The following is a 21,382-nucleotide window of genomic DNA, read 5'->3' on the forward strand; positions in this document are numbered from 1 at the left end:
AAGATAGTAAGGCCTGCTTGCAAAATGCTTGGTTTGACGTGCATGTAGCACACACTCAAATGAAAGTATAAGGCAGTTGGAAATATGGCCTCTATCCGATAGAACTTTCTATGATGAGGGAAATGTTCTAGAGATCCATGATGGCCATGGTAGCTACTAGCCATGCACCTGATATGTACTTGAAATGTGGCTAGTACAGCTGAGGAGCTGAAGTTTACTTAATTGTAGTGAACTCACATTTCGGTAGCCATACGGGACTAGAGGCTATAGTGGTGGACAGTGCAGCCCTTGCAAGAGACCAAGCCCGTAGGCACAGATTCAGGAACCACCAGTACACATGGGTTGCTTAATGCCTCTCTTGTACCAGAAAGTATTGAAGGTTCACAGAGTAAGAAGAAATTAGCTTCAGAAGCAGATAAAAAGGGAGAATGAGGGTAGAAAGGGAGATGGGAGCAAAGTAGGTTCAGCACACCAAATGCCCATTATGAACCCATGGCGTGAAATGTGAGCCCCAAATCTTTTGAAGTTGGAGAAACTGGCAGCGTGACAGGGGCACTGGCAGAGCAGAGGATTGTCAGGTGAAGCTGGCCAAGGACTGAGGGCTGGGAGCCCAGGTGACATGTGAAGGGAGCAGGAGACCGAGAAGGACAGGCCAAAGAAGCCAGGGCAAGCTGGACAAGGTGAAAGCCAGCAAAGAAATGGCTTAGGCATCTGGCAGTTGGGAGGAATGGTAAGTGTGAGGTATGAGGACTGAATGTGAGTTAAGGAAACAGACAGGAATACAGTCAATTATTTCAGGAGCTGAGCTGTGAAGAAAATGTGAGACAGGGCAGATGCTGGAAGGCAAAGAACTTCACCTTCCTCAGCACACAGCTACAATCATGTTACTCACCTGTTCAGGGCCTGCAATTACCAAGGACTGTCATTTGAGGTACTGTGGTTCATCTTCATCTTCTGTGACCTCCCTTCACACACCCTATGGTGCACCCAAACCAGCCCAAGCACACCACTCAACAAAAAGGTCTGCCACTGCAGGTGGGAAAATCATCAGAGAAGCCCGGAATTTGAAGAAGGAACCAGCCAGACCTACCCACCCCCCACCACCACTTTTTAAAAAAAGCAGCAAACCTGTATGTAATCAGAGACCACAAAAGACCTGTCAAGGTCACTTCAGGATGGAGAATACTCCTCTATTATTTATTACTCCCAATTCAGTGCCAGTCTTGAAGTGCTGCTTCCTGTCATTTTAATTCTCTAAATAGTATTGGATTGCACTCTGTGATTATCCTGAAAGCTTCCTTTATCAACTTAAGAGATAAAATCTACCTTGCCCTTCCACATGCATTCCTCTCTAAATATAAAGGTCAGAAATGCCAGGCTGTCTATACGTTGAGCAAATAGCCGGTACTAACAATGTAGTAGTTCTCAAACATTGGTGAGCTGTTGAGGCAGGATAGGGCCTGTGCCTGTGCGTTTTCACTGCACGTCTGGGATGACTTGGACACCCTCCAAAGTTTAGGGACCAGTCTTCTGTCATGCTCCAGGATGGGAGTCCCCATACCCTATATCTCATGGACTACGAGGTAGGCTTCCTACTCATAGAGTGGCCTCTGCTCAACCTTCCTCTCTATCGTTTGGGGGTGTGAGTTAGGATTATTTGGATGGAAAACAAGATTCAGGAAGCAGAATCAAAACCCTTACATACACAAACTCCTGTTTTTTCAGGGAGAACCTTATTCTATAAGCAAATCTCAAACTTCTTTGATAGCTCTGTGAGGTCTGGCTGGTCCTAGAGTTCAAGAGGAGAATGGGAAGCTGCTGGTAACATTTAGATCCAGGAGCTACGAGTTTCCAGGTCTCCTGAAAAGACCAAAGTTCCATCGCTGTTAATGACATCTAATAAAAGGTGCAGTCTCCTAGACACCTATCAGGCAGATCTATACTTCCACCAAGGCTTTATCAATTCCAACGCTAGAAAGAAAAGAGAGTTGCTCTTCCCACCAAAGCCTTTGGGGCAAGATCGCAGCAAAACTCTGAGCACCTGGAATTCCAAGATGGTGGCGGATTAACTGGAGGCTACATTGACATTCTCCCAGGACCAAACTGGAATTACAATTAAAATACAGAAAAACCTGCCGAAACCGGTTTGGCTCAGTGGATAGAGCGTCAGCCTGCGGACTGAAAGGTCCCGGATTCGATTCCGGTCAAGGGCATGTACCTTGGTTGCGGGCACATCCTCAGTGGGAGGTGTGCAGGAGGCAGCTGATCGATGTTTCTCTCTCATCGATGTTTCTAGCTCTCTATCCCTCTCCCTTCCTCTCTGTGAAATATCAATCAAATATATTTAAAAAAAAAATACAGAAAAACCATCCTGAACAACCAACTGAAGACTAGCTAGAGAAAACCCTTATAACCAAGGACGTAAAGTGGAGACCACATAGAGACTGATAGGAAGTGCAGAGGCAAGAGAGGCATGGCCGGGCTCCCACAGGCAGCAGCTGAAGTTCCGAAGGGATATCTCAGCTGTGGCAGGTTCCAACCCATACTTTGGGCAGAAAACATGATTCAGGAATATATATGCTGTCTACAAGAGACCCACCTTAGAACAAAAGACTCACACAGGATGAGAGTAAAGGGATAGAAAAAAATTTTCAATGCAAATGGAAACAAACAAAAAAGTTGGGGTAGCAATACTCATATCTGACAAAATAGACTTAAAAATGAAGGCCATCACATCAGATAATAAAGGTCACTACATAATACTAAGGGGATTGGTACAACAAGAAGACATAAACCTGGTAAACCTATATGCACCCAATACAGAAGCACCTAAAAATGTGTGTATACATATACATATACATATACATATACATATACATACACATATACATATACATACAATATACATAACCACCTGGAGTACTTTAAGGGAGAGATTGATAACAATGCAGCCATAGTAGGGGACTTCAACAACCTACTGATTTCACTGGATAGATCTTCCAGACAAAAAATCAACAAGGAAATAGTGACTCTAAATGACACATTAGATCAGATGGATTTAATTGACATTAACAGAAAATTTCACCCCAAAGCTGCAGAATATACATTTTGAGAAAAATGTATAGTCCACATGTTAGGACACAAAACAAGTCTCTACAAGTTCAAGAAGATGGAAATCATATCAAGCATCTTCTCAGATCACAGGTGCATGAAATTAGAAATCAACTCAAAAATATTCAAACACATGGAGGCTAAATGGCATGTTATTAAACAATGAACGGGTTACCAATGAGATCAAGGAAGAAACAAAAAACTTCCTGGAAACAAATAAAAATAAACACAAACAACCCAAAATCTATGAGACACAGTGAAAGCAGTCCTGAGAGGGCAATTCATAGCACTACAAGCCTACCTCATAAAACAAGAAAAATTTTCAATAAACTATCTGACACCACAACTTAAAGAATTATAAGAAACTTAAAGAATTAAAAGAATAAGAAAAGCCCAGAGGGAATAGAAGGAATGAAATTATAAAGATCAGAGTGGAAATAAATGACACAGAGATTTAAAAAAAAAAAAAAAAAACATACAAAAGATCAATGAAACCAAGAGCTGGTTCTTTGAAAGGATAAACAAGATTGATGAATCTTTAGCCAGACTCATCAAGAAACAGAGAGGATCTAAATAAATAAAATTAGAAATGAAAGAGGTGAAATAACAACTTACACCTCAGAAATACAAAGGATTGTAAGAAAATACAAGGAGAGGGAGAGAGAAATAGAAACATCAATGATAAGAGAGAATCACTGATTTCCAACTCCCACACACCCGCCACTGGGGATTGAGCCCACAAACTTGGCATGTGCCCTTGACCAGAATTGAACCTGGGATCCTTCAGTCCATGGGCCAACGCTCTATGCACAGAGCCAAACCAGCTAGGGCCCATTTTTTATAAAAACTCTCAGCCAAGTGGGAATAGAGCAATTATACTTCAACATAATAAAGGCCATATATTACAAACCTACAGTGAGCATCATACTCAATGGGCAGAAACTAAATCCATTTTCCCTAAGAACAGAAAAAAGATAGGGATGTCCGCTTTCACCACTCTTATTCAACATAGTACTGGATATCTTAGCCACAGTGATCAAAAAAGAAGAAAAAGTAAAAGGCATCCAAATTGGAAAGGAAGAACTAACACGGTCATTTTTCACAGATGACATGATATTATACATAGAAAACGCTAAACACTCCATAAAAAAATTACAGGATTTAATAAATGACTGCAACAATGTAGCAGGATACAAAATTAACACACAGAAATCAATGCCATTTTTATACACCAACTAGAGGCCCAGTGCACGAAATTCATGCACGGGGAGGGGAGGTGTCCCTCAGCCCAGCCTGCACCCTCTCCAATCTGGGATCCCTTGAGGGATCGGGCCTAAACAGGCAGTCAGACATCCCTCTCACAATCCAGGACTGCTGGCTCCCAACTGCTCGCCTGCCTGCCTTCCTGATTGCCCCTAACCACTTCTGCCTGCCAGCCTGATCACCCCCTAACCACTCCCCTGCCAGCCTGATTGATGCCTAACTGCTCCCCTGCCAGCCCAATTGCCCCTAATTGCCCTCCCCTGCAGGCCTGGTCCCCCCAACTGCTCTCCCCTGCAGGCCTGGTCCCCCCAAACTGCCCTCCCCTGCAGGCCTTATACCCCCAACTGCTCTCCCCTGCAGGCCTGGATCCCCCCCCCCAACTGCCCTTCCCTACAGGCCCGGTCGCCCCCAACTTCCCTCCTCTGCTGGCCTGGTCACCCCTAACTGCCCTCCCCTGCAGTCTTGATCGCCCCCATCTGCCCTCCCTTGTAGGCCTGGTCCCCCACAACTGCTCTCCCCTGCAGGCCTGGGTCCCCCCCCCTCGCAACTGCCCTTCCCTGCAGGCTTGATCGCCCCCAACTGCTCTCCCCTGCAGGCCTGGGTCCCCCCCAACTTCCCTCTCCTGTAGCCCTGGTCCCCCCCAACTGCCCTCCCCTGCAGGCCTGGTCCCCCCAACTGCTCTCCCCTGCAGGCCTGAGTCCCCCCCACCCCAACTGCCCTTCCCTGCAGGCCTGGTCGCCACCAACTTCCCTCCTCTGCTGGCCTGGTCACCCTTAACTGCCCTCCCCTGCAGGCTTGATTGCCCCCAACTGCCCTCCCTTGCAGGCCTGGTCCCTCCCAACTGCCCTCCCCTGCTGGCCGTCTTGTGGTGGCCATCTTGTGTCCACATGGGGGCAGCCATCTTTGACCACCTGGGGGCAGCCATCTTGTGTGTTGGAGTGACAGTCAATTTGCATATTACTCTTTTATTATATAGGATAATGAACTCTCAGAAAGAGAAACAAAAAAATCAATCCCATTTACCACTGCAACAACAAAAAAAATTAAGATACTTAGGAATAAACTTAACCAAGGAGGTAAAAGACCTGTACTCGGAAAACTACAGGACATTGAAAGGAGATAGAGGAAGATGTAAACAAGTAGAAGAATATACCATGCTCATGGATTGGTAGAATCAACATTATTAAAATGTCCATATTACCTACAATCTACAGATTCAATGCAATCCCTATTAAAACACCAACAGCATATTTCATACATCTAGAACAAACACTACAAAAATTTATATGGAACCCAAAAAGACTCTGAATAGCTACAGCAATCTTGAGAAAGAAGAACCAAGTTGGAGGAATCACAATACTGGATATTAAGTTATACTACAAAGCCAATGTACTCAAAACAGCCTGGTACTGGCACACAAACAGGCAGATAGATCAATGGAACAGAACAGAGATCTCAGAAATTGACCCAAGGCATTATGCTCAATTAATATTTGACAAAGGAGGCAAGAGCATTCAATGGAGTATAGACAGTATTTTCAACAAATGGTACTGAGAAAATTGGACAGATACATGCAAAAAAAAATGTGTGCACCATACACAAGAATAAACTAAAAATGGATGAAAGACTCAAATGCAAGTCATTAAACCATTAAAATTTTAGAAGAAACTTTGGGCAGTAAAATCTCAGATATCTTTTGTAAAAAACTGTTTATGAATACATCTCTAGGCCCTAGGACCTAGGACAAAAGAAACTAGGGAGAAAATAAACAAATGGGACTACATCAAAATAAAAGCTTTTGCACAGCAAAAGAAACCATCAACAAAACAACAAGAAAGCCCACTGCATGGGAGAACATATTTGCCAATGATACATCTGATATGGGGTTAATTTCCAGAATATATAAGGAACTCATACAACTTAACAAAAAGAAGACAATCCAATTTAAAAATGGGCAAAGGATCTAAATAATAGTAGACACTTCTCCAAAGGGGACATAGAGAAGGCCAAGAGACATATGAAAAAAGTGCTCCAAGTCACTAATCATCAGAGAGTCGCACACACACGTCAGAATGGCTATCATCAACAAATCAACAAATTCCAAGTTCTGGCGAGGATGTGGAGAAAAGGGAACTGAGTACACTGCTGATGGGAATGCAGACTAGTACAGCCATTATGGAAAACAGAATGGAGTTTCCTGAAAAAATTAAATATGGAACTGCCATTTGACCCAGTGATCCCATTTCCAGGAGTATATCCTAAGAATCCTAAATCCAATAAGAAAGAATGTATGCACCCCTATGTTCATAGCAGCACAAATTATAATAGCTAAGATCTGGAAACAGCCCAAGTGCCCGTCAGTAGATGAGTGGATAAAAAGCTGTGGTACATTTACATCATGGAATACTATGCAGCAGTAAAAAAGAAGGATCTCTTACCCTTTGAGACAGCATGGAGGGACCTGGAGAGTATCATGCTAAGTGAAATAAGTAAGTCAGAGAAAGAGAAGTGTCACATGATCTCACTCATATGTGTAATTTAATGAACAAAATAAACTGATGAACACAATAGATCCAGAGACATAGAAGCCTGGAACAGACTGATCAATCTCAGAGGGAAGGTGGGAGGGTGGGTGGGTGGGGAGAGATCAACCAAAGAACCTGTATGCATATATGCATAACCCATGGACACAGACAATAGGGTTGTGAAGGCCTGGGGAGGGTGTGTGTGTGGGGTGGAGGGGGTCAATGGAGAAAAAATGGGGACATCTGGAATACTTTCAACAATAAAGAGAAATTAAAAAACAAACAAACCCTGAGCACCCCCATACCTGTCTTGCTCGATCTTTTCCAGCCTCTCCTGTTCCTTCTGCTCCTTCTGCAGCCGGACCTGGCGTCTCTTTTCTGCCAGGATCTTTGCGGCCTCTCCTGCATTGGTGGTACCTGCAATAGGCTTCCCTGAGGCTGCACCAGAGGGATCAAGGGAAATGAAATTGATCACTCTCACGTGGCAGCTGCCATTTGAAAGGGAAGATCCTTCCCAGTGGTGGATGGGAAACGCCGCAGGACTGGCACAATTAGCCACTAAGCAGAGACGCTGCAATGGGTGGCTATGACCGGAATATATTTCACAGTGGAGAGCAGTGGAAAGGCGAGGAAGAGAGACAGGGTCACTAGGAAGTCCCACAGCAGCCACCATCCCTGCGCCCATCTGGGTGAACTCGCTGCATCCTTCACAGCAGCTTATAGGACTAAAGGAAGAGCCTCTCCGTGGGACGTGCTGGTGCTGGCCCGATGCAGCAGGGGACAGGACTGAGGGGCAACGTGCAAGCCTAGAGAGCACAGGATGTAGAGTTGTCTACGTGAAGACCCCTTCTTTCCTCTCTCCCCCAAACACAAGACTCTCACGTAGATCGTGGACCAGGTCCGAGGACAAACCGGCTGGGAAAGCCGAGGCTGGGGTGGCATGGACAAGGAGGGCCTACCTGCGCTGCTCTCGCCCTTCCCTCCTGCGGCCACGTTCTTCTCGGAGGCATACTTCTCCACCAGGCGCTTCTCTGAGGCTTCCAACCTGAGTGGGCCAGCTGCCAGTTGAGCCAGGGCCCCTTCCCGTTCCTTGTTGCTCTTTTCTTTGTCCGCTTTCTTCTTGGGTGTTTCCTGGCTGGAAAAGGCGCCTAAGCGGTACTGCACAAGAGACTCCGGATATGGCACCTTCACATTCTTCGGAGACAGTGGGGATCCTTTGCCAGTGGCTCTGGAAGACCGAAAACATGCCAGAAGGTAATTGCTGTGCCTGACCACAGAACTCTCCATTCCTAAGACAGCTGGTTCCAAAAAGTTGAACAATTTAATCTTCTAAGAAGAACAAATGTAAGGCTTACTAGCACAGACTCGAAAGTTCCTGTCGCACTAGTACCCTAACAGGAACATAAACTATCTATAAAATGTCCCAGGTGGAGGTGACAATACTTTTGGAAGCCAAGCTGGTGACACCATGTCCTAAGGTCACTTAACTTTGATGACAATGTAAAGACGGAGTGTCAGGCTTTCTTCCACCACCTCTTTTTATATATATATATATTTTTTTTTTATTGGGTTTTTTTTTACAGAGAGGAAGAGAGAGGGATAGAGAGTTAGAAACATCGATGAGAGAGAAACATCGATCAGCTGCCTCCTGCACACCTCCTACTGGGGATGTGCCTGCAACCAAGGTACGTGCCCTTGACTGGAATCGAACCTGGGACCCTTCAGTCCGCAGGCTGACGCTCTATCCACTGAGCCAAACCGGTTTTGGCCCACCACCTCTTTTAGATGGACACCAGAGCTGGATCTGGCATTAGAATATGGCAAAAGACAAGCTTTTACCATTGTCGCAAAATACATGTAATACAAAATTTACCACCTTAACCATTTGTAAGTATACAGTTCAGTGACATTAAGTACATTCACACTGTGGTGCGAACCACTACCACCATCCACCCACAGAACTCTCTTCCTATTAAACACTAACTCCCCATTCCTCTCTCCCCAGCCCCTGGCAAACTCCTCCCTTCTGCTTTCTGTCTCTAGAAATTTGACAATTCCAGCTAGCTCACAGAAATGAAATCAAGCAGGATTGATTCTGTTGTATCTGGCTTATTTTGCTCAGCATAATGTCTTTAAGGTTCTTTTGGTCCCACAAAGTTTGGTAATTTCATCCCCCCGCCAACTTCCTAGAAATAAGTATCTTGGCTGATTAAAGAAATTAAACACAAATTAATTATGGGAACTCACTGTGCTTTCATAGAGTTTTATTTTTAAGTACTTTCTCATCTATTTAACAAGGATCTATTTAATCGCCAGGAGAACCCAGTGAGTAGGCAGGAAATTACTATTAACCATATTTTACGTAAGAAAACCCAAGTCCCAAATGCCTAAATGCTCTTTCCCAAGGGATGGCAACAGATGAGAGAGCCAAGGCTGGCATCCAAGTCACTGATTCTTTATCTTGCTTTTTAATAGTTCCGCCACTTTAATTTTTAAAAGGTCAATACATCCAGTGATTAAAAACCTAACAAAGGGGATTCACAAGTTTTGTTGGGGTGGCAGAGATAGGCTGTAACTTTTTAAGGTTCCTGATTATAGGAAACATGAACAAACACCTCTGTAAAGTAGAACAGCAAGAACCTCTCTCAGGAGAGGGTTGTCACGCTTCTGAGCATGAGTTTACTGCAAAGCAGAACCCCAAAGGACTTTTTTACTCCACAGGTTGGAATCCAGTTCTATTTTCTCCAAAGCCACTTAGACTCCAGGCATGGTGAACACAGCCCACCCACAGGATGGGAGGGGTCTGTTTATAAAAAGCCTTTTAAAAATTGGTACAAACTCAAATTTCTCTCTCAAAAGACTGAAAAGTACAAGACTCCGAAATGGGTGAGTATATAAGTATGACTGTGAGGAGGGGGTGTAACTTAACAATTTCAATTATCCTTTTCAAGAAAACTTTCAGGTAAGAATATAAAAACCTATTTGAGAACGGTGGTGGCCAAAACAATGATGAAGCCCGGCCAGCATGGTTCAGTGGTTGAGCATTGACCTATGAACCAGGAGGTCACGGTTCAATTCCTGATCAGGGCACATGCCCGGGTTGCAGGCTCGATCCCCAGTGCAGGATGCAGCCAATCAATGATTCTCTATCATCATTGATTTTTCTATCTCTTTTTCTCCCTCTCCCTTCCTCTCTAAAAATCAATTAAGGGGAGAAACCAAGATGGCAGCATAGGTAAGCACCTAAACTGCTGCCTTGCACAACAATTTCAAAACTACAACTAAAAGACAGAATGGACGCCATCCAGAACCACAGAAAAACTGGCTGAGTGGAAATTCTACAACTAGAAGCAAAGAGAAAAGCTCACAGAGAATTGGAGGTACGACAAAGGGTCTTTGTGCGCGCAGAGAGGAAGGGCAGCTGAGAGCCTGGCTGACTTTCTCTGGTGGAAGGGGGAAGGAAGCCCCTGACCCCACTGAACCCCAGTTCTGACTGCACTGAACCCCAGTCCCGGGCGAAACCCCGTGGACCCAGGCTCATACAGGGGGAGTCTGGACTGTCAGGTAGAGAGAAAGGCACCCGGAGACTCGGAGACCCGGGGGAGCCCCAGGGGAGCCCCGGCGGGCAGGGGTCTGGAGGTGCACGTGCCAGTGTGCACAAAGGCTGCAGAGGTTGCTACAGGCTTTCTCTAGAAGAAGGGAGTCAGAAGCTCCTGACTGCACTGAACCCCAGTTCTGACTGCACTGAACCCCAGTTCCAGGCAAGCCCCTGGGGACCCACACTCTTGTGGGGGGAATCTGGACTCTCGGGCGGAGACTCGGGAGCCGGGGAAGCAGAGGTCTGCAGGCGCAAGGGCAAGGCTGACTGGAAGCCAAGACTGTCTGCTCCGCCCTGAGACTCCACCCCATCCAAGCTGAGCACAGAGGCTATTGCAATTTGGCAAGTCTAATCCTATAAGGCTGTCTCCAGCACCCAACTTCTCCCAGCGTAGACACAGCTGATCCTTACAGCCAACTGGCCTGGAGGTCAATTCCTCCCAGTGATACCAACAACAATCAAGACTTCACTACAACAAGGCTGTACACACAGTCCACAAAGGGGTGCACCAAGAGTATCCACCTCAGGTTAACTGGGGAGGCCGACCCACTGGGCTATATAGGAAACCTAGCACACAAATCTACCCTAACAACTCAGGGAAGCAGTGAAAATGTGGCGTCAAAGAAACAGATCACAAACAAAAGAAATGGAGGAAAACAAACGAATGGATATAGAATTCAAAACCACGGTTAAGAATATCCTAGAAAAGGCCGATAAATATAACGAGACCCTCGAAGATATGAAAAAGGACCAACTAGAAATTAAACATACACTGACTGAAATAAAAAATATTATACAGAGACCCAACAACAGACTAGAGGAACACAAGAATCAAGTCAAAGAATTGAAATACAAAGAAGCAAAAAACACTCAACCGAAAAAGCAAAAAGCAAAAAAAATCCAAAAAGTTGAAGAGAATGTAAGAAGCCTCTGGGACAACTTCAAGTGTACCAACATCAGAATTATGGGGGTGCCAGAAGAAGAGAGAGAGCAAGATACTGAAAACCTATTTGAAAAAATAATGACTGAAAACTTCCCCCACCTGGTGAAAGAAATAGACTTACAAGTCCAGGAAGCGCACAGAACCCCAAACAAAAGGAATCCAAAGAGGACCACACCAAGACACATCATAATTAAAATGCCAAGAGCAAAAGACAAAGAGAGAATCTTAAAAGCAGCAAGAGAAAAACAGTTAATTACCTACAAGGGAGCACCCATATGATTGTCAGCTGATTTCTCTACAGAAACTATGCAGGCCAGACGGGAGTGGCAAGAAATTTTCAAAGTGATGAATAGCAAGAACCTACAACCAAGACTACTCTACCCAGCAAAGCTATCATTCAGAATTGAAGGGCAGATAAAGAGCTTCACAGATAAGAAAAAGCTAAAGGAGTTCATCACCACCAAACCAGTATTATATGAAATGCTGAAAGGTATTCTTAAAGAAGAGGAAGAAGAAAAAAGTAAAGATAAAAATTATGAACAACAAATACATATCTATCAACAAGTGAACCTAAAAATCAAGTGAATTAAAAACCTGAGGAACAGAATAATCTGGTGAATATAATAGAATCAGGGGCATAGAAAGGGAGTGGACTGATAATTCTCAGGGGGAAAGGGGTGTGGGGGGGGGTGCGGGAAGAGACTGGACAAAAATCATACACCTATGAATGAGGACAGTGTGGGGGAGGTAAGGGCAGAAGGTGGGGTGGGAACCGGGTGGAGGGGAGCTATGGGGGGAAAAAGGAGAAACAATTGTAATAATCTGAATAAAGATTTATTTTTAAAAAATCAATTACAAAATTTTTTTTAAAAAAAGAAAGAAAACAACAGTGAAATTGCCAGTGCAGGGAGCCCTGACCTACTGAAGACACTCACCTGTGGGCAGGGATGACCATGCCACACATCTTCCAGAGCAGCCTATGGGAATGGTGCCTGCTACTAATCAATCAATTCAATGTCCTCAACCTCCAAAGGAATAGGCTGGCTCCAGGAGCCTTCTGTGAGACTGTGATTCTGGTAGGAGGTACTTATTGGGAATCATTCAGACAACCTGGTCTTAATTTTTTTTCCTCACATGGACAAACAAAGTCTGTTTTGTTTCCAATGCATGAGAAAGTGAAATTAACCTAGGCCAGGTTCCTGATACAAAACTGATCTCACATATGAGCTATCTCTGACAGTGATTATTTAGCAGACTGTATTTTCCAAAGCTGGCCATAATAATATCTCCTCCCATCCCACATGATATTTTGAGTTTTTATCCGCACCCCATTGGGTTGGCCTGTTTTGAACAATAAAATACAGCAGGGAAGGAATGCTGTTCCAATTCAGGGCACAGTCCTTAACTAGCCTGACAGCTTCCACTCCCTGTCCTGGGAGACACCCACTCTTGGGGACACTCCCTCCTGGAACTCAGTTGCCATACTGTGAGATGCCTAAGTCATATGGAGAGGCTACATGTGGGCATTCTATTCAGCTGCCAGCCAAGGGAATAATGGGCCACCTTGGACATCCAGCTCAGTCGAGCCCTAGGTTAACCCAGCTGACACTGGAGTGTAACTGTGTGGAAGACCCCAAGTGAAAACTGCCCAGTGAGCCCAAATCAACCCCCAGAGAACTCACACAGATGACCCAAAGAGAGACCTTCCTGTCACAGAGCATGAGAATTAGTAACAGATTATTTGTTTTATTCCACTAGATTTTGATAGTTTCTCACAGCAGCAATGAACAACGGAAATATTCCCCATCATAATGACCAAAGGGACAGAATATACTTCTAAGAGCCTGAAACCATTGGAGAATATTTCACACGTTAGAACCTAGAGGACAGGCACACCGACAGAGGTTGGGCGATCTACTGGACCATACTCGATTTCCTCTCTCTAGGTTACAAGAGGAAAGCTATGCTCAGCCACATCTTTGAGAGTGTTGCTGAAGCTAGTTTTCTAAAGCCCATGCAAGTACCCAATAATGTGAACAATAAAAATAAACTTGAATGCTGAAAAGAGCAATACCATTAATATGCACAGCCACCCACGAGTGGCTTAGTTTATCTGAAATCTGGGAGGGGAACAATGCGCTGTCAGAGCCATTCACACAGCTCGTCTGTGTTGGATGGGAGTTCAAGGGGACTAAGCCCAAAGCCATGTCCATATCCAGTGTGCTTTACAGATCACACACTTGGTCTGCACAGAGTTTGAAAACACCACTTCAGTTGGAGTTTATTTTGTGTGTGACACCATTTTAAAAATCAAGTGCTTCGCTTTTATTGACTTTCTTCAATATTGCGTATACAAAAGACTATTTGTAAAATACAAAAGGTGTAAAGAGTGATATAATAAATGCCCACACATCCACCAACTAGTTCAAAACAAGGATATTGCAGTCCTAGTCGGTTTCTCAGTGGTTAGAGCATTGGCCCACAGACTGAAGGGTTGCAGGTTCAATTCAGGTCAAGGGCACATATCTCGGTCACAGGTTCAATCCCCGGCCCCAATCGATGTGCCTCTCTCACATCAATGTTTCTCTCTCTGTGTCTCTCCCCCTCCCTTCTTTCTCTCTCTCTAAAAATCAATGGGAAAAAATATCCTAGGGTGAGGATTAACCCCCCCCCAAAAAAGAAAGACATTGTAATTATGCTGGAATCTCCTGTGTGCCCCTCCCTGATGGCCTCCCCCTCTTCATTCAGAGGCCATCATCACTTTGCATTTTATGTTTGCCACTAGAGGCCCAGTGCACAAAATTTGTGCATGGGGAGGGGTCCCTCAGCCCAGCCTGCATCCTCTCGCAATCCAGGGCCCCTCAGGGGATGTCCGACTGCCAGTTTAAGCCTGATCCCACAGGGATCCCTGCGGGATCAGGCCTAAACTGGCTGTCGGACATCCCTCTCGCAATCTGGGACCACTGGCTCCTAATTGCTCACCTGCCTGCCTGCCTGATCACCCCTAACCACTCTCCTGCCTGCCTGATTGCCCCTAACTTCTCGCCTGCCTGCCTGATCACCCTTAACTGCCTCTGCCTCAGCCCCCGCCATGACTTCATCTGGCAGGTCATCCAGAAAGACATCTGGAAGGTCGTTTGGCTGTCTGGTCTAATTAGTATTAGCAGACTGTATTTTCCAAAGCTGGAAAATACGCTTTTATTATCATAGATTTTCTTTTACTAAAACTCATTTTACCACATTTATATTCTTAAAAGAACAGTGCTTAGTTTTGTACATTTGAGAACTCAATCTATGCAAATTCTTCTACAACTTCCTTTTTCTGCTCGACACTATGTTCCTGAGATCCACCCACTGGTTGTAGGCAACTTCCATCCATTCTTTTCCACTGCTGTATACTCAATTATGGTTTTCTTGTTGTTTTTTGTTTGTTTTATTTTAGTCAATTATATCTCAATAAAAAATAAAATAGAAAATCATTCCTGAAACACAACCTTCAAGATTTTCAACTTCAAAGAAATAGCACAGAAAACTGAAATGCAGACAAGCATTCAGAGACAGGGAGGGGGACCCCTACTGTGGCACCTGACATCCCCACTGGGTCCAGGGAAGGAAGAGAAATGGTGCAGCTCACTGCTGACTACAGGACTGAGTCACATCTACTGTGGCAGTGCACCCCTACCTCCAATGGGGCTTGGAGAGCCAGGTTCCCAGCACATCACCTGCCAAGATTCTGCATTTAGGCCAAGTCCTGTTCTTATCAGCCTTAACATAGCTTTAAACTTCTTTTATAAAACAGGTAAGCAAAATATACCCTCGCTTTTTTCATAATACAAAAGTAATATCTGATTTTTGTAGATAATTTTGAAAACAGAAAGACAAAAAAGAGAGGGGGAGGATAAAAACCGCATTGTCCAAGAACCACTGATTGTCTACACGTATATAAATTCACCAATGTGATCAGGTATATGCATATTAAATATTTATGGATCTTTAAAAAATAATTTATTGCCAAAACCGGTTTGGCTCAGTGGATAGAGCGTCGGCCTGTGGACTGAAGGGTCCCGGGTTCGATTCCGGTCAAGGGCATGTAGCTTGGTTGTGGGCACATCCCCAGTGGGAGGTGTGCAGGAGGCAGCTGATCGATGTTTCTCTCTCATCGATGTTTCTGACTATCTATCACTCTTCCTTCCTCTCTGTGAACAGTCAATAAAATATATTAAAAAAAATAATAATTTATTAATCCTATGTCTGGAAATCCATCTTAAGGAAATATCCATCAATATAGAAAATATATACTTGATAAAAATGGAACCATGTTCCACATACCATTTCTCACAATATCCTGATCATCTTTCCATGTAATTACATATTGTTCTTCATAACTTTTTATGGCTGTATAGTACTCCATTGTTTGGATGCATCATAATTTATTTAGCAATTCTCTATTGAGAATATATTGTCTTCAATTTCACCCTATTAAAACAAGGCTACCCTTGTAGTGTATATAAAAAAAAGAAATAGCACAGAACCTACTGAGAGTTTGCTTCCGAAAACTGAATTCTCTCTCTAGAGAGAGGGCAATACCCCTTGTTCATCTTAGTGAAATTTACAATGATGATGATGAAATTTGTCAGCTACTAACCATGCAGGAACCATGAGTCAGTATCCAAGAAAGAGGGGGAAATCTGGAAAAACCTCAGTGTGAGCAGGCTTTTCTCTTTGCTAATGCCAGTGTCCCAAACTATCACCAGAGTAGTGACATATGAAAGGAAGGCTCGGAAATAAGACAAATGGGGACCTTACCTATTGGATGTAGTATGCAAGAGAGTAAAATACCATAACCAAAGGTAGGCAATAAGAGAATAGAAAGGATGCAATGGACTTAAAAATTAACAAACCAAGATGCTATTAATTTAGCAATGAGCTATAGAAGGCTTTTCCTTGTGGAAGATGGATACAGCAATAGCAGGAATTAGAAGTCTATAAAAACATAAGAAAATAATAATAATGAAAAAAGTCTCTGTTAGAAAGTAACAAATTAGAAATAAGAGCTCCTGTCACCTTGAAATATATATTTTTGGTTTTTTTTAAATCTTTATTGTTCCGATTATTACAGATGTTCCTCTTTTTTCCCCCCATAGCTCCCCTCCACCCGGTTCCCACCCCACTCCAGGCCTCCCACGCCAATGACCTCGTCCATAGGTGTAAGCTCTTTGTCCAATCTCTTCCCCCACCCCCCACAACCCCTTCCCCCTGAGAATTTTCAGTCTGCTCCCTTTCCATGCCCCTGAATCTATTACATTCACCAGTCTATTCTGTTCATCAGGTTTTTTATTCATTTGATTTTTAGGTTCACTTGTTGATAGATATGTATTTGTTGTCACTTTGTTGTTCATAATTGTTTATCTTTACCTTTTTCTTCTTCTTCCTCTTCTTAGAGAATACCCTTCAGCATTTCATATAATACTGGTTTGGTGGTGATGAATTCCTTTATTTTTTTCTTGTCTGTGAAGCTCTTTATCTGACCTTCAATTCTAAATGATAGCTTTGCTGGGTAGAGTAATCTTGGTGGTAGTTTCTTGCTATTCGCTATTCATCATTTTGTATATTTCTTGCCACTCCCTCCTGGCCTGCATAGTTTCTGTTGAGAAATCAGCTGACAGTCGTATGGGTGCTCCCTTGTAGGTAACTAACTGTTTTTCTCTTGCTGCTTTTAAGATTCTTTGTCTTTTGCCCTTGGCATTTTAATTATGATGTGTCTTGGTGTGGTCCTCTTTGGATTCCTCTTGTTTGGGGTTTTCTGTGTTTCCTGGACTTGTAAGTCTATTTCTTTCACCAGGTAGGGGAAGTTTTCTGTCATTATTTTTTCAAATAGGTTTTCAATATCTTGCTCTCTCTCTTCTTCTGGCACCCCCATAATTCGGATGTTGGTACGCCTAAAGTTGTCCCAGAGGCTCCTTACACTATCTTCATATTTTTGGATTCTTTTTTCTTTTCTGGTTGGGTGTTTTTTGCTTCTTCGTATTTCAAATCTTTGACTTGATTCTTGGGATACTCTAGTCTTCTGTTGGATCTCTGTATATTATTCTTTATTTCAGTCAGTGTATGCTTAATTTCTGACTGGTCCTTTTTCATATCCTTGAGGGTCTCACTAAATTTCTCGTAGGTTTCTAGAAGATTCATGAGTGACCTTATAACCGTGATTTTGAACTCTATATCCAGTATTTTGCTTTCATCCATTTCTTTCATTTGTGACTTCTTTGTCTCCGCATTTTGGCTGCTTCCCTGTGTTTGTTTCTATGTACTGGGTAGCTGCTAAGTCTCCTTGAGTTGATAGAGTGGCTTTGTGTGCTAGGTGTCCTATATGGCCCAGTGGCTCAGCCTCCCACTCTTGGTGCACCCCTTTGTGGGCTGTGTGCACAGTCTTGTTGTAGTTAACCCTTGATTGCTGTTGGTATCACGGGAGGAATTGACCACCAGGCCAGTTGGCTGTGATGACCAGCTGTGTCTACACTGGAAGATCTGTTGCGCAGGAGACACCCTTTTGAGGCAAGACTTGCTTCAGTGGGGCTTTGGTGCCCCTTGAGTGTGTCTCTTATGGATGTGGAGAGTTGTAATCTGTATGGTCTCACTCTGACCACTGGGTACACTGGCTCTTGGATCTCCAAGGAGGTGCAAGGTCAGCCACTGTCTGGGGCCGCCCAGCAGGAGCTACAGAGACATCTGCAGATTCCTCCTCTTTGTATGGGGTTTGGAAGTGCCCAGCTGAGGCCCAGCTGTGAAGCAAGGGGCTCTCTGACCCAGCTGCAGTTTGACAGGTTTTAGAAGGAGAAAGGACAGGCCATTCATATACAAAAGCCTATGCACACAGCTTGGGTGGGGTTGTAAATTGGGTGGGGTGGGGTCTCTGGGAATCACCAGGGCGGAGCAAACAGCAATGGCTGCCAGTCAGCCCTGCAACCAGAGAGGTCCCCGGGTCTCCTCGTCCCGCACCCCTGCGCAAGAACAATGATCGCTGCGAGCACCTCTGAGAGAAAGCCGCCCTCGTGTTCCTGTCCCGATGCCAGAGAGTACAGTTTCTCCCCGTATGTGTCTGGGTCCCCCAGAGTCTCACCCGGAACTGGAGTTCAGAATAAGCGGGAGCTTGTATCTCCCTCTCAACTAAAAGAGCAGCACATCCCGGTACCAGCACTTTCTGCGCCTCCGCACCTCTTACCAGTCTCACTGCACTTTCTTCACCTCTCTAGTTGTGGAACTTCCACTCAGCCAGCTTTCCCGTGGTTCTGGGTGGTAGTTGTTCTGCCTTTTAGTTGTAATTTTGATGTGGTTATAAGAGGCAGCAAGTATAGGTGTTTACCTATGCTGCCATCTTGGTTTTCCCCCTTGAAATATTTTTAAGAAATTCCCAAGTGTTCATTAAATTTGTGTTTCAGTTTATGTTCTCTGAGCCAAACTGATGCACTAAAAATAAGTTTTATATGATTCTCTCTATATAAAGAGTTTCCTATTTTCCCAAATTAAAATCATATTTCTCTTTCTTTCTCAGTACCACTGAAGATGTTTCCATTCTGCTAGACTGAGTTACTGAGTCATTCTTGTCAATTACTATCAGTAAAATATTTTAATGACTTAATACAAAGTCAGACAGTGTATATTTGTTTTTCATTTATAGTTTCATAGTGAATTTACCCAATTTTTAATAAAAAAATATATAAGGGCTTCATTAGAAATAACCATACTGCTAATGGTGGCTAACAAGTTGTCATTGCCTCTTTTAATGAGAGACTCCCAAGCGAAATGTAATCACTTCACTCCAGATGCACCTGAAGGAGAAAGGAAAATGCCAGAAAAGCAGAATGGAATTGATGGGCCTAAAGAGAAAATGCTGAATGGCTCATCTTGGTAACTAAGAGTCCTATATCTACCAAGCAACAAGACCCCTTAGCCCATCGTTTCCCACCCTGGCCGGTTTGGCTCAGTGGATAGAGCATCGGCCTGCAGACTGAAGGGTCCCGGGTTCAATTCTGGCCAAGGTCACATGCCTGGGTTGTGGGCTCGATGCCCAGTGTGGGGCTTGCAGGAGGCAGCCAATCAATCATTCTCTCTCATTATTGATGTTTCTATCTATTTCTCCCTCTCCCTTCCTCTCTGAAATCAATAAAAGTATATTTAAAAACAAAAAGAGCCCATCATTTCTCCAGAAGATACTCAAAGAGTGAAGGAGGTAAGTAACAGTCCAGCATTCCTCCTGCTCACCTCTTAGGGCTGCCCATGCCTTGTGGGGAGCAGGATGCACACCCCGCACTGCACAGAGCCCCACCAAACTGCTTTAACCTTCTCACTGTGACAAAGGGGAAAGATGCTTACCTGGATGCCACAGGAGAAGATGACCTCTTAGAAAGGCCTATGGGAAAATTGTATCTTTTCACAGGAGACCCGGGGCTCGTGCTGGAAAAAGCAGTTGTTGCTTGTGACCCCCTCTTCATCTTCTCTATCTGTAGGGGACATAGAATAGGACAGCTATGACCCACAACTGCAGTTTCTAAAAATACCCCAGATGGAAGCGATGCACAACTTCCTTTCAGAAGGACACAATGGGAGTATTTGCAGAGAAGCATCATGAGCTCATTATATTTAGGTGATTTAGTCAAAAATAAATTCAGCCTCAAAATGCAAAGATTTCTTTCTCCTTGTTATCTTGAGAAGAGTTAACAACAGAACCATATGATGGTCCTGGATACAGGGGTGGGCAAAAGTTGGTTAAATTACCAGCCATCATTACCTAAAAGATAAGTCATAAGGATATGAAATAATAACAATAATAATACAAATAAGTATAATAATTAGTAAGTACATAATAATAAAATACACTGTTTTGCGTACTCAGAACTGTAAACCTACTTTTGCCCACTCCTGTATATAAAGATCTACAATCATTAGGAAAAGTTTCAGGTGTGATTATAACACAAGATGGTGAGTTGTGACTCTGGCCAAGTGACTTAGTTGGTTGGAGTGTCTTCTAATACACCAAAAGGTTGTGGGTTTGATCCCCGGTCAGGGCACAGACAGGAAGCAAACAATCAATATTTCTCTCTCTCTCTTCCTCTCTCTTTCTCCCCCCACCCCTGTTCTTTCTCAGCATGTCCTCATGTGAGGATTTTAAAAAAGGGGGGAGGGGCGGCTCTAGCTGGTTTGGCTCAATGGATAGAGCATTGCCTCCGGACTGAAAGGTCCCGTGCACTCGGGAGCCCTAGGGGGATGTCTGACTGCCAGCTTAGGCCATGAGCCCAGCTTCTGGCTAAGCGGCGCTCCCCCTGTGGGAGCGCACTGGCCACCAGGGGGCAGCTCCTGCATTGAGCGTTTGCCCCCTGGTGGTCAGTGTGCATCATAACAACCGGTCATTCCACTATTTGGTCAATTTGCATATTAGCCTTTTATTATATAGGATATGCATAACCCATGGACACAGACAATAGTGTGGTGAAGGCCTTTGGGGGGGGGCAGGTCCAGTGTGGAGGAGGTGAATGGGATAAAAAAAAGGGACATATGTAATAGTTTCTACAATAAAAATCCTTATATATAAAAGGCTAATATGCAAAGTGTCCCCTCAGGAGTTCGACCAGGAGACTGGGAGTTTGATTGCTCTCTATGACATGTGCTGAGCACCAGGGGGCAGTGCAGAATAAAGGGAGGCCCTGGCCAGCAGCTGGGGAAGTGAGGCCCCGGCTGGCAGCTGAAAGGAAGGCCCAGGCTGGCAGCCAGAAGACCCCAATTGGCCCTGACCACTGGCCAGGCCTAGGGACCCTACCCATGCACAGATTTCATGCACCGGGCCTCTAGTAAATTTATAAAAAGACAGTAAGCTGTGGACCCTGGGACCCCACCCACCCCTCTATATCTTCCCCATGGTCTCCCTCTGCAGGAGGCTAGAGGCATGGG

At 44.3% G+C, this 21,382-nt stretch overlaps 1 protein-coding gene across 6 annotated transcripts in view; it reads right to left on the bottom strand.

Annotated features, from left to right (window-relative positions):
• Nucleotides 1-21,382, bottom strand: part of MAP7D2 (MAP7 domain containing 2) — a 113,317-nt gene that overhangs the window by 17,911 nt on the left and 74,024 nt on the right. For all 6 annotated transcript variants that reach the window (XM_080651961.1, XM_080651964.1, XM_080651962.1 and 3 more), the window contains 3 exons: nt 19,811-19,938; nt 7,859-8,127; nt 7,205-7,337 (listed from right to left, as the gene is read on the bottom strand). In XM_080651961.1, coding sequence (XP_080508087.1) covers nt 7,205-7,337; nt 7,859-8,127; nt 19,811-19,938 — 530 coding nt within the window. The remainder of the gene's footprint in view (nt 1-7,204; nt 7,338-7,858; nt 8,128-19,810; nt 19,939-21,382) is intronic.

Source organism: Plecotus auritus (assembly GCF_963455305.1).
Source record: "Plecotus auritus genome assembly, chromosome: X".
NCBI lineage: Eukaryota > Metazoa > Chordata > Mammalia > Chiroptera > Vespertilionidae > Plecotus > Plecotus auritus.